This window comes from Molothrus aeneus, chromosome 6, assembly GCF_037042795.1.
Source record: "Molothrus aeneus isolate 106 chromosome 6, BPBGC_Maene_1.0, whole genome shotgun sequence".
Taxonomy (NCBI): domain Eukaryota; kingdom Metazoa; phylum Chordata; class Aves; order Passeriformes; family Icteridae; genus Molothrus; species Molothrus aeneus.
The window spans coordinates 12552630-12567175 of record NC_089651.1 but is presented as its reverse complement, the minus strand read 5'-3'; the positions used below and the strand labels follow the sequence as shown (position 1 = coordinate 12567175).

At 37.0% G+C, this 14546-nt stretch overlaps 1 protein-coding gene across 1 annotated transcript in view; it reads right to left on the bottom strand.

The window, feature by feature from the left end:
* The window catches only part of PDE3B (phosphodiesterase 3B), an 82752-nt gene that overhangs the window by 8966 nt on the left and 59240 nt on the right, over positions 1-14546 (bottom strand). The window contains exons 2-9 of the mRNA XM_066551881.1: positions 9575-9625; positions 8680-8925; positions 6105-6250; positions 3600-3706; positions 3222-3432; positions 2592-2665; positions 1977-2080; positions 1102-1236 (exon numbers count right to left, since the gene is read on the bottom strand). Coding sequence (XP_066407978.1) covers positions 1102-1236; positions 1977-2080; positions 2592-2665; positions 3222-3432; positions 3600-3706; positions 6105-6250; positions 8680-8925; positions 9575-9625 — 1074 coding nt within the window. The remainder of the gene's footprint in view (positions 1-1101; positions 1237-1976; positions 2081-2591; positions 2666-3221; positions 3433-3599; positions 3707-6104; positions 6251-8679; positions 8926-9574; positions 9626-14546) is intronic.

Here is a 14546-nt window from a genome sequence, read left to right as displayed (position 1 = left end):
AAATTATTTAATTAAAACAGCAAAGTCCTTAATAATAAAACAAAACAAAGAGAAACAAACAAGTCCTCCAAGTTGTTTTGAGACTTTGGCAAAGAGATGCTAGTTCTTGCATTTATTATGATTTCTCTTGAGTGTTTTTAATAAAACTAGCTGGTTAATGAAGAAGTATTTCAAAAAGGTACTCAGAACTTCCATATATGTATATAGACCACATATTATTATTTACATGTAGATATCAGTGTACTTCAAAGCCTAATCCCCCCTCACCCACAGCTGCAAATATTTTAAAAAAATTTAAAACAAGTCACTGCTACTCATTTTTATAACTTTTTTCCCTAGACACAGGAGAGGAACAAGAAGTTCTAAAGTGTGGGAGGTGCTCAGAGGAACAGGAGCTGCAAAATTAGGGGACATCACTCCAGGGTGGAAAACTAAGATACTGGAAATAAAACTGTTTAGCGGTCAGATCAGAAGCTCCATGATTGCTAAATCCACTCTAAAGAAAGAGGCAGAAGCTTCCAGATGACCTTGATGAATGGGACAAGCTGGGGAAGAGCAAACAGGATCCTATTCTTGCACCTGCCAGCAGGAATTGGCTTCAGCAAACATGGAAATGCATGGAAATAAATCAGTAAGAGATAAAAGGGATACTACATGCAGAAAGCAGAATGGAAAAAAACTCCACTGTTTGTAGGATCAAGAGGCAAAATGCCTAAATGATCACTTCTCTTCCCCCACAAGTGGGGCAGAAATATTTTACTGAAGTAGAGAAAAAAGTAATGGTTGCCAAGCAGAGTAGTAATTCTGAAAGCAGTAGATAATTCTGCACAGGAAATTATGGCAAAACCTCATCAGTGTGAGTCTAACCTATTTACATTGAGAATGAAATTCAGAAAAACTGGAGCATGTTCTCTATAGATAAACCATTTCTTATGGTTTACAATGACATGGAGTACATGAGAAGTCATATTTCTGCTTTTGAAGATATTCACATAAATGCAATTTCAAGTATTCACATGAATGTTGACTGCAAAATTTCTACATGGTTTAAATAAAGGACACCTTTACCTACCCTCCCTCATATAATAAAGGACAACAAACCTGGCTGAGGATCCTTCCAGACTGATCTCCCATTTCTTTTACAAGGTCAAAAACTTGGAAATTCCAATTGCTCATCTTCTCCAATAGTGAATCATGGTCTAATATCATTGTTTCTAATGTAGAACTCTGTTCCACCTGTATGAGATTAAGATACTTTATCATCTCTAAAATAACAATGAAAATTAATTTATCAGTTGTGTTGGCAAAAAAAAGCCTTGAAAATGATAAATCATTAGTGAATTTATTGAATGGTGCTGCAACTATGGTTATGAGAAAACCATAAATCAATATCACAAATAGCACACTTAAAGGCCTGAGCTTTCCTGTTTTGGGCAGCAGATTCTGGGGCTGTCTGAGATAGTGCTAAATTTTCCTTCTTATTTATTTTTAGACATGAAGAGTTAATAAAACAAAGCAAAAATATGCATAGGCTTAAAACCAAAGATTTACTGAGCTTTAAGAATAGGTTAATTGGACAAGTTTTAAAAACACCTGATGTATAAACCCAAAATGTTAATACCACTGTATTGGACATTCATTTGTGAGTCTCACTGCCACTGCTGCATCTTTCATAAAGTTCCAAAAGAAAATATTAGCCAGTGTTTGAGCATACCCTCCCAACATTAAGTCTACACAAATCAATATTAATCAACAAAATCAATACAACCACAAGCTTTCCTGTCATTTGCTAGTGACATTTATGCCAGATAAACAATTGTTAAATGAAAATTTGAATTCCAACCATGCACCATAACCCCTTAGAAATTACTATTTTCGCAACATAAAGGCCTCTTCACAGCAAGTTGGAAATGACAAAGAAACAGTGAATTGAGAAAAGTTATTGCAGGGGGGTTTTTTGGCAATTACATGCTTACAAGCAGTGTATTTTGTGTTTGATCAATCATTTCCTTCTTTTCATCTTTCCTCTTCTCTGTATGGTGGAAAGATTCTTTGGAGACATTAGCACTTGCAATTTCACCTTGAAGAAAACACACAGAGAAATACTATATCAGTAACTGATTTGTAACTTACTACTGTCTAATAATTTTTTAACTGATCATATGGATTTGTGCCAGAAATATAAGTAAGAGCTTGTTTCTAAACCATTTTATTTAGGAAATATGCAAAAAAGTCATTGAGGACAAAATTTATTAGACAAAAATTATTTGAAGATGAAGAAAAGCTATAAGCATAGCTTTTATTAAAAGAAAAAGTGATTAGTTTAGCTTAGTTAGTAAAGTACTTATTTGATACATGGAGTACAGAGCTATAAAGGTATTAGTGGAAGCCTGTTTTAAAATCCTTACTATGAAGCAGGCAATAATTTGTCTTATTTTGATTATTCTAAAACACAAAACAAAGTAAAATGCATACATAGGTTAAAATATAAGAAAAAAATATGTAGAAATAGTGAAATTTTAATTTAACAGACTTGGGGAAAAAAAAAGCAGTTAGTTGATATCAAGTATTTGTCTATTTTGAAATCCCACCTGATTTTCTGTCTCTGTATTCTGCAAAGTCTGGTTCTGGTATTGGAACAGGCTTGAGTATCTGACGTCCACAGCTTACAGAATACATGAAAAATATTTACAACATTCAGTAACTTTCTTCTTTTGCTACTGCTGTCTTCTACTGAAAAATATCTGCAGATTACTTTTTTTAAAAAGGCTTGTAAAGATTCCTTCAACAACTGACTAGAGTATTTTCTTCTAAATTTGGCACACATAGATTTAGTCTGTCCTTAGATAATAATCAACCATCACCTCCCCCAGATTTAGAGCCCTGAATTATTAAAAAGTAGAGCTCATAACTAAGAAAGTATTGAGAAACACAGAATCCTATTCCCAAGTAAGAAACCCTCCTTTTCTAGAATTCCACAGAACATTGTTCCTCTACAACAACAGCTGCTGAGAAGGATGGGCCATGTCAAAGCAGCAACATACATTCAAGCATGCTTTATTCTCCCATGGATAACACAGTTACAGATTATTATGAGATTTATGCCCATTTTCTATCCTAGTAGGGGCACAGGTCTTGATTTTTTGTTGGTTTGTTTTTATTTTAATTGCATTCTTTTTACCCATATGAAGTGACTGAAATTATAACAGAATTTACAGTACCTGCTACACAAATAACCTACAGGTGTTTTAACTGGCTGCTGAAAATCTGGAGAGCTAGGTGTGTGTCCTGGAGGCTTGTGTATATTAATGCTTGGTTTTGTGAGGAAATCAGCAGTGTCAGGGAATTCCACAGGTGACCAGTTGCTGAAAGCCCCACTGGAGACAGATCCATGGCTTGGTGAACCCACGGGACTCAGGCCAGGAGAAGCACCTTCCAAAACAAACATGACATGGGGTCCAGATGACAACAAAGTCATTGCTGTTTACAAAGAGGGGATTTAAACATCGAGGGACATGCTGATGCTATTTCAGTGCTTTGTTTACATGAAAAGACCTGTGATGTGCCATCCTGTTACTGTACAAGTGGCATGATCCTACCTGCTCGTCTGGGAGCCATGTGATGAGTCAAGGTCACAGAGGATGATCTTTGCTTTGGTATTGTCAGCAAGTTTGCACCAAAAGACCCATTTGAGTGAGATCCTTGGCTGAAAAGAAAACAGTGAGGATTTTTTTTTTCATTGTTTCTTCATTTCTCTTCCACTTTTATTAATTAAAATGCTTTTAAAATAGCTACACTGCCCTGTGACAGGTCCACCACCATTTAAGAATACTACAAAGCTGTCAAATTCAAAACCAGCTGAAAAATACATGTCAATTACATGAAATAAAAACTGCTGTGTACTGATTGAAAGCAACAATAAAATTAACACATCCTACAATGATGCAGCAAATATACTCAGATTGTGTGATAGGTTTTAGTTTCTAACATGCTACTTTCCTTGAACATTTGAAGCAGGCAATTTCCTAACAGATCTGAAGATTGATCACTTTGGAAATACAATTAAAACTTTACACAGCCACATAAATTTTGCATATTCAATCAGATGTTTTATTTATTATAAACTTAAAACTGAAGCTGTTTTTGACATCAAAGCGTGTTTTTGCTTCCCTGGCCAAATCCTTAAACTCGATTGCTCAATCCTGCCATCTGCTGTTCCAGGGATAAAATTTCACTCCATGGTTTAAAATTATATTTCCTTTAGGGAACAAAAATGTAATAGGCAATTAAAAATAACTGTATGTGTTTACTTCAAAGTGAAAATAGTTAATGTAAAACTATTTTTCTTCAGGAGGGGAAAATAGTATTTACCAAAACAGATTTAATCTTTCTTCAGCCGATGGCAAAAAAAGTCCAATACAGAAATAATACTTGATCTCCCATCACTAGTTTAAATACATGAATATGAAAAATTAGTTCAAGAATAAACATGGATTTATTCCTGTGTATCTCCAACTACAGGAAAGGGTCCAGTGGAGCCATAAGATGATGAGGGATCTGGAGCATCTCCCATATAAGGAGAGGCTGCAGGAGCTGAGCCTGGTTAGTTGAGAGAAGGCTGAGAGGGGATCTCATCAATGCATATAAATATCTCAAAGGAGGGCTAAGAGCATGGTGCCAGACACTTTTCAGTGCTGCCCAGCAAGAGGAGGAGGAGCAATGGTCATAAACTAAAACACGACAAGCTTCACCTCAACATGAGGAAGAACTTTACATTTTGAGTTTGTGTTTGAATGAGAAACCAAGTCAAAAATCTGCATACAAATAAAACAGAAGAGATGCTTTTGAATAGTAAGGAAAGTGAGGAAACCCTCTGTAAATGTACACTGAGACTGCAGCAGGAGGGCTGAGTCTCAAATTGAAATCCCACGGTTGCTAAGGTTAAAGCAATTTCTCTGGTCCCTGGTTATTTCCAGTGGGGAGGTTCATCTATCTGGGCACCAGCTACCAGGTCAGCATGAAAATATCATCTTTTAATGACCACTACTGCTCGTATTAGAATCTTCAATGGTACTTCATACACACACCACAGTTAAGTCTTACAATGCAAAAACTTAAAGATCATCTTTTATTCAAGGGGGAAAAACCACTGAAAGGGACAAATTATTCAAGTAGCTCACTTTAATATTAAATATAATGCTGATAAGTAAATTCTTGGACATGTGTATATAAATTCCCATCTACTACTAATAATTACCAGTTATCAGCATAACTCACATTTTCTTTTCTAAAAATGCATGTTATACTTTCCTCATGACCTATGCAGAACCATTTAAAGAAAAAAAAACCAAACAACCAAATCAAGTAAAAAACTCAAATAAACAACAAAACAAAAACCCAAACAAAACCAACAAAACAAGAGAAGCAAAACCACACACATTTTTACAGATTTGAGAAATAAAGACGTGCTCATTTATACATTTAAATAAAATGGAATGTGTGAATTTTCACTAATATACAACATTATACAAAAAGAAAAAAAAAAACTTATTCATCTTAATCCTAATTCAGAATGTTATCTGATTCCGGAAATAAAACCTCTATTTGCACCATATTTACTAACCAGTAGAGAAGAGATTACTATCTTAATTTGTCTTGAAACTTGCTTGATGACTGGAGGAATAATAAACATTATAATACACACAACAGTGGCTACCAACCACAAGAAAATTGTCTCACCTTTTTAACTGTGCATGGGTATATGAAAGTTGGCAAGTGATCCATATATTAAACTAAAAGACTGAGGCAGTCAGTACAAGTTTAGAGACTAGATTGTTTTGTGATCATGTATGCTGGACTCTTTTTTCATTTCCTACTCAAGCTTATATCAAGTTTTATTTACTATGACAGAGCTGACTATTTAACCTCAGAGCAACCTGATTTCTACTTAAGATCAACTTGAGTTACACAGCATAGTACATCATTAACTTTTCCAGTTTATGCTGGCAGAATTTGGAGCCTTAATTCACAGGACTTTACATCCAGTACTTCTGCTGCCAAGTTCCAGCATTATTATTGCCCTTAAAATGCTGCTCAGTGCTTACCTTGGTGTGTTATACTCCTGATGGGATCTCTTGCTAATGCTACTCCTTTCCCATCTGGATGATGTTGATTCCATAGATGACAAGCCAGAAACTCCTGAGGATCGTCTCAGCTGTGGGGTTGGCAGGCTGCTCCTGCTACTTAATCCCTGTCGAGCAATTTGACCGTGGTTAAAATCCATGGAAGTAAAAGCAGATGTTAAAATTTTATTTCTGATTTGTATGGGCTATTTGTTGCTAATTTTTACAGTGAAACAGCTGATGTGGTACCTTACCACAGGTATGGTCTCTTACTCCTGGTGGGGGCCTCCCAAGGGCAACAAGGCCCGGAGATAAGAGATGTGCACACTCTGGGGTTTGCCTACACAACTTCTACTTGCCTTGACTGTGAAATCTGTTAAAATCATGACTGTTAATAACAGCACAAACTCACCCATCTGGAAAGCATTCTACTGTCATACACTGGGAGATCTGGGGACAGTTCTAGGGACAGTCCTGATGGAAGTGGAAACTGTTTTCATTGCAGAGCAGCCTTGCAATGTTTTTTGTCTCATATTTAATTTTTTTTTATTTTCTGAATAGTGGGCAGTTCACACTTCCAAGAAACCCACAGGGATGGGTCAGCATTAGATAAGCTGTTATGACTAGCCCAAGGTCAGAAGCCCATTTACATTCTTTTCCCTGTTTTTAATTCCTTTCCTATAGAGGAGGACAGGCAGCTCACCACTGAATCATGGAATGGTCTGTGTTGGAAGGGACCTTAAAGATCCTGAAGTTCCAACCCACCATGCCATGGACAGGGACACCTTTCCCCAGACCAGACTGCTCACAGCCCCATCCAACCTGGCCTAATACCCCATCCAACCCTGCCCTCTTTCAGTTTGAAGCCATTCTCCCTGTCCTGTCACTACAGCTTGTGGAAATAATCCCTCTCCCCCTTTCCTACAGGCTCCCTTCCGGTACTGGAAGACCACAGTTAGGTCACCCAAAAGCTTTCTCTGCTCCAGGCTGAACAACCACAGTTCTCTCAAACATTCCTTGGAGGAGAGGTGCTTCAACCCTCTAATCAACTTGATGACCCCCTACTTTGTCTCTTCCCTGACTGGCTTCCAAAGATGTACATAATCCCCAACAAAAAAATATGGAGAGACCTTTTATATTCTACGTCAGGGAAAAAGAGAGAATGGGAACCTTTCAAAATCACCCATTTTGAAGAAATACTTTCATAATATTTTCTTTGCTGTGTTTTAACCCGGAATTTTTCCTCATATATCTGTTTTTAAAAGCAAAAGGTTTCTTTCTTTTGCAGTAACATACATAGTCCAATATTTGGGCTTACTCTTAAGCATACCAAAGCCAAAGAATTATTGAATGATTGTGGCAAGCACTAGGCAAATTTCTATACAGAAAATCTCCAGAACTTGAGGAAAAAGTTACTTTTTAGAAAGGAAAAAAAGAAAGCAGCTGCAAAAAACCATAATATTTAAATCTCACATACTCTTTATAATTGGTCTCCAGCAATGACTATTTCTCATTTCACACTGTTTTGACTAGCTACAAAGAAATTTTAAAAATCAAAAAGAATGCCAATCCTTAGCAGCTTTTAAAGACATCCACAAAGAAAGCCATGCTAAATGACTGTAATCACTGCCCAACTGATTTCTGCAGGTATCCATCGTGACATTACAAGGAATTTCATACTGAAGTGGTTCTGCAGGATCTTCCACAGAGTAACCTGCAGACACTGAGTTTTTCCCCCAAAAAATATGGTTCCCAACAGATATTTCACAGGCTGAATCAGGCTCCAAAATACTAAACCAACCAGATGATCAGTTTGGGCCAAGTTGCCCACTTCCTGGAAATGTAAACAACTACAGGGCATGTCCCAGAGCAGCCTCCACAAAAAATAGCCTCAAGCCATCAATACTGGGCTAGAAATATTAGCTCTGGCACCCTGCAGTTGTGTTTCTATATCATAATTTTTTTTCCCCACCACATTCTTTAGCATTTCATATAGTAACTACACTTTTGCTTTCATTTATTAACCTAGGGTAATGGAGAAGTGACAGTAGATTTTACAGTGGTCTCAAAGTGATTTGCTGAAGAAAAAGAAGGGATACTTTTCCTCTTACATAGCTGATTTGGTTCTGTGTGATGGCTGGTTTGCTGTCCACAAGAGTAAATTTCTTGGGGAAAAAAGGTCAATGAAAAAACCACACTGACAGTAATGGTTGGATAAAGAATGCAGAAGAATCAAGAACAGCCCTGTTTGTCCCATATCATGAGACTATAACACCTTCAGTTTATATTTGCTGTTATTTTGAAGAATGTTGTGGTCAGGGTGCAGACCAGTGCTTGTACTGTCTACCCATCAACCACTTGAATTTGCATTTTAGTACTTATATCCACTTCATTCAATGTGTTTTCACAGCTGCTCCCTTTTGACCTTAAACATTGTCCACAGGTACTCACTAGAGAACCTGCTATGCATAAAGGAGCATTCCATCTAGATGAATTTTCTTTCATCTAATTTTTTTAATTGCAACACACACGCGAACGCAAATAAAAGATGTTCGACCTTGAGCAGCTTCCGATCTTTTTCAGCAGGATCCTCGATTTCAGGACAGGGGAAGAAACCAGGAAAGGGAGTGAATGGGCTGGCCTTTGGCCTGCATGCTCCTGAGAAAGCACCAATGAGGCTGTTAATGCTTCGAAGGGAGGAGATCACGTGTGGGGGGAGGCATGGGTCACTCAGGAGCTCCGTGAGCAGGTTCCGAGCCTCGTTCAGCACTGAGAGATCGACTCCACTCCCACTGCCAGCACTCTGCAATAGAGGGAAATGCTGCAAACTATTAACATGCCAAAACACTTCATGGTATTCTTTGTTTAAAGTATCTTGTGCATTGCAAATATAGCAAAAATAAATTTTTAAAAAATCAATGCAACACAATTTCTTTTAAAGAAAATCTATATATAGACATTCAGACAGCAATGTCTGCAGGTTTTTGTCACACAATAAAAAGTAATTCACAATTCAACATTAGCTTTCAGCTTCCTTTTCTCTATTTGAAATCTGTTGGCAATTTTTAAATCTCTACTTTCATTACTTCATCTCAGAATTAAACTTACTATTCCTTCTCTTCCAACAATATCAACAAATTTTGGCAGTCAAACTGTTAGAGCCCCTTACAGAGGTACAATTTCCACAACTTCATAATTTTTATTAACCCCGATTCTACTGAAAGAAGTTATAAAAAAATTTATCCAAACAAAAGTGATTCATTTTAATTTTGCATAATTCTCTGAACAGGAACAACAAGAGCTTACTACAATCTAAGGAGACAGAGGGAAAAATAGGCAAATGCAGCATCAACAGAAGAACTGAAGTTTGACAGTCTGAACAGTTTTGAAATCTGTACTTAATCACATTTCACCAAAAAAAAAAAAGACAATTAAATTCATAATATACTGACCTGGTAATAGGGCTTGTACCATTGCTTCAAATCCCAATCCCAAAGTATCATCTGTAAAGATAAAAAAAAAAAGGAGAAAAGAAAAGATTAATAAAAAGGTAATGTGTAAATGGTAATTAACGGGTAAAGGTAATTAATAAAAGGTGATGTGTTAATGTTGAAAAACAGCAATGGCATACATTTTGATTATGTGATGCAAAGGGAAATGTCTCTCCCTTTGGTTTTTTCATATGTAACTTGGGCCATATTCTCAGTTAATGCTACCCAGCAAGAGTCCTAAAGAAGAGTTTAAAGAAATTGCATGCAACAGAGATATCATGATGACAGAATAATCTGCCCTTATTTCAATATTTTTGGATTGCTCATAAATCATTCAACATACACATTAAATTTGATGGTGATGCTGCTTTCCTGCTCCTATTCACTTCAACATAAAAAAGCAAATCTAGCCTAAAACCTCCAAAATATTTTATCTTTCAGAATCATTCAAACAGAAGCATTTTTTGTAAATACAGCGAAGAAAGCATTACATTAAATCGTGTACTTTTAAAGAGGGCAAAAATCTCTCCAAAGAGGTTAAAAATTGGTATTTTTAAAAGATTTTCTTGCAGGAGGTTTTGTTAGGCTTTGCTTGAACATGGCTACAAAGCCCCATGTTCTGAATAACCTAACTAAACCCACCAAACCCACAAAAGAACGTCAGCAACACAATCTGAAGATGCTATCAGCTTCAAGTACGTCAACAGCACTCACTTAATTTGTCTTTTATACTGACAAAAAATGAAAACAACATACAAGAAATGAAATTCAGATGTCTGTTCTGTTTCAAAAGCTTTCAGTCTTCATGACTTCTCGACAGATTCTAATTATTCTTTGATAAATTAATCCATTTGCAAAACGCGTATTCACAAATTAAACATAGCTTTTCACTCTTTTACATTGCTACAGAGCACAAATAACATGCCAATACCCCACTTGCTAATTAATATTTTGCAATCCTGGAAGCTCTTCTGCTTATTTTTACAGGTGAGAGCTAGGTATGTTTTTGCTCTTCTGGGACTCACAGCACTTCCATGGAGAAAACACAACGTTCCAGTCTGGTGCTTGTCCAGAGGAAGGTGCAGAAAGTACACAGGTGGGGACGTGTCAGCAGTGCCCAGGCAAGGGAGGCACTTAAAGGCTCTTTTTCTCTTCAGCTGTCTTCACAGAGATGCCACTAAACTGTTTAAAGTTAATAGTTATAACATCCACCTGCTTGCTAGGAAAACTGAAGAGATCTGCCATGAAGCATGTGCTTGAACTGGGAGTAAGTTGTGCTCTATCAGAAAATCATACTGGGTAATACTGGGTAAAGCAAGCAGATCAAAATCAAGAATTAAGAATTTAGGTATTTGAGAGTTTGGGGGGATTTTTTATGTGAGTAATCTAGCTACCATGTCTTTTTCTTTTTTTTTAACTGTTTGTCACTGACAAACAGTAAGATAATGACCAACATTCTGTGGCCATACCCATTTTGCCATGATGCGTTTGGTTTTAGCAACATCTTGCCAGACTGGGTTGTTTCTTTTCATTTGTTTGTTTGTTTGAGTGGTTTTATTAAATTTTCTCCATTGTGAAGCGTCTCTTTCTAGACTGATGTTTCCTTACTGTATTGAACATCAGTAAATCTTTTGGTTTCATTCTGTCCCCGCACACAGAGACTGCATTAATCTGCTTCATTAACTTTTGCCTCAATCAGCAGCAGAGATCAGCTGTCCACATGGGTTTTGTTAGTTGTATTAGTAACCTTTGATACTAATGGGCCACAGAGTTGCGTCAGCTCGCTCGTAATCGTGCTGCCTCCATTAGGGGACACAAAAGAGGTTTTCCTCTCAGAGGATTTTATTTTTCTTTTGAATATGTGGTATGTTAGCTGATTTTATTTGTTTGCTACAAATGAGCTCACAATAATAATAAAAAAAAACCTTAACTAACAAACAAAATACCAAACCAATAAAGGTCTGGCTTACTCCAGAATATTTCTGAACCAAATAATTTACTGCAACTCCTTTATTCATCCTTTAAACAACATGTACTCATACACATGTTCACATAAGCCATGATTTTGGGGGTCAATCTTTGTGACTAAAAAGGTTCAAAACCTTCCTTTTGGTTTAAGCCCTGCTATAGTAAATAAATAGGTTCTAATGACCCATGCTCACCCAGTAAACACAAGGCCAAAAAATCTTCCAATCTACTTTCAATGCAAATAATTGTTTGATATTTTAAATGGTGGGGCATCATTTTATGCAGTTTTATTTAAATTAAAAATTTCACAGCTTGGATTCATCACTGAAAATTTTCTGTTGTCATTTAAACCAGAAGATTAAAGCTTCTTCACTGATACCAATTTTACAGCAAAGAAACTAAAACAGTTTTGAAATTAATACAACGTCAGTTTACATGTACTTTTCTATCAGATTATTCTTTAATTCATTATATATCACCATTAACAAGAAGCCATATCTCCTGAGAGAAAACGAGGCAGTATATTAACACAGCCAGCAGCTACCACAGCCTGTCACATTTTCAGGGGTCATTCCACATGCTACACATCAAAGGAATGAAAATAGACTGATGAGAAGTTGAGGTACAAAGTAGCAATCTCTGCTGCTAAGCACGACTGGAAAAAAATGCAGATCTCCATAAACAAAGAATATTTTTCCAATAGATCCGACCGGGTACATCTCTGCACTAAGCAAATCCTCGCAGGCTGGCAGTAGTGAAAGGGGGGTTACCTTTCCTTAGGCGCTTAGAACGCACCACAAGATGGCACTCAAAATCCAGAAAGCCTCCCCCACAAAAACAATTTCTGGAGAAAGTAGCAGAAAGTAGCACGATATTCCTTAACACACCTTCTGTAGAATTGCCAGGGCTTGAAAGACAAGGAGTGTGACGATTTTAAAGGTTAACAGCTGATAAATTCTATTTCTCCGTTTAAAGAAGAATTTTCTCCTTTGCACTAAGAAAATGTTATTCTTTCTCTCACTACCTATCAGACTTTGTTTAAGTAGCCTAACTCCTTGCATTGCAAGTTAAATCTGGAATACTAAACAAGCAGTATTTCTGGCATTATTTTTTCTTGAGAGCTTAGTAGTCTGAGTTTTGTTTCATTATTGTGCATCAACAAAAGCTACAAAGTACTCCCAGAGTCACACTCATCTTACAACAAGAGTGAAAAGACACCCTTTATTTTGACCTACTGTGAACAGACCAAGAGACCTTAAAATAGGTCTTAGGCAGAGCCTCAGCAACTTCTGATTTTGCAACCATGAGACTTGTTGCAAAAAGATCTGTACTCTGTAATACTAAGATTTTGTAATCCATTGCACATAACGTTCTTCCCTCACCTCCTCCATCAAGAAACACCTTATCTAGGATGGACTTGAGTCATAAAAGTTCCAAGCTGCAACTTAGACCTCTGCTTAGTAACTCACACACTTCGGCTTTGAGCGTCCATGGTCAGTGGCAACGTGACAGCAATCACACGCATCGGAGCCCCTCTGAAAATCCAAATTCAGTGGGCTCTGATACTGCAAATGAACTTCTGAAAGGTGGACAATCTACAGCCATTCCCACCAGAAACGGGTATAGGACATTACCAGTCAGATTGGAAGAGAAGTTCTCATTCCAACCCCAGGGTCTTCCCAGTTCATCCAGAGAGCCATGAACACTCTTTCCTGCTTTTGTATAATTGCCTGACAAGCTGGTCAAGGGTTTGAAGGACAGCTTCAACAGAAAATAGCTTCAAATAGAAAAAAATAACCAAAACAAAAACCCACACATACACCACACCTTGTTCTCTAACAGTCAGGGTCCTTATTACTTTTAACTATAATAATTGAATCTATTTAGTCTGTGAAATAAATTTCAATGTGGTTAAAAGAAGCCAAGCCAGCTTAGAGAGCCCCTTTAAGTACAAGTGACTTTTCCCTATTTGGCCATCATCAGCCAGCATAGGTCAAACTGAAACTTGTCACTCAAAACAGCCTAAGAGCCTCAAGAGAATGAATTTGCATCTCTGAAAATAAGTTTTTAAAGGTTAAAAAAGTTGTTAAAGCTCAACAAATCCTCCCCAAAGTTGCTGTTTTGAACAATGAACACTGTATTCTGTACCATGGGTGTTCAGTCAGATCCTGGGAGATTTTAAATACCTGTCACTTAGTGGATATATGCAGTGGATATATGCAAAAAAAAAATGACAGTAGGCATCAGGCCTATGTTTTCTCAAACCACAAAAACAATATTTCCATGTACTTCAGAAGAGATACTGTGCTAGTTGAACACAAGGATATCAACCTAACCATCACCAAAGCTTAAGGACAGCACTTTGGCAAAGCACACATCATTAGCAACATCAGAAGCATGTTAAAAAAACCAAGGTAATGGTAACAGAGGCCTTCCCTAAGCCAGCTTCGAGCTCCAACAGCAGCAGCAAGGCAATGCTGCTTTTCACAAAATAAAAGGCAGTAAGTGCTCCTCTGAGAAGTTTATAGTCTAAGCAAACTAAAAACAGATGAGAAATGGGAGAAGACAATCAAGGCAAACCAGCAGGGCTTCAGGGGGTTTGTTTGGTTTTTAATTCCTGTTCCATAGGAAAGGTTATCTTTCCTGTGGCAGTGCACCCAGTGGTTCCAGGGCCAGGAATAGATGTGCCTTTCAGAAGAGTTGATGCCATGGAGGGTGAGGGCTTTTTAGATCTTCTTTATGCAAATAACACAACTCCATTTGTCTAAAGATCTGCTTGAGGAGCATTTTCAAGTTCCAAAGCATGGTAAAAGAGTATGGATTTTACTTTTGTCAAGCTATAAACAACTGAAATTACTATAAAAGTACACTAAGCATTTTAAACCTCTTTAAAAAAATTTAATCTTAAAATGTATTTGATTAGACAACTTTGCAATGATGTTTTCTTAGTAATTTAACTTATAAA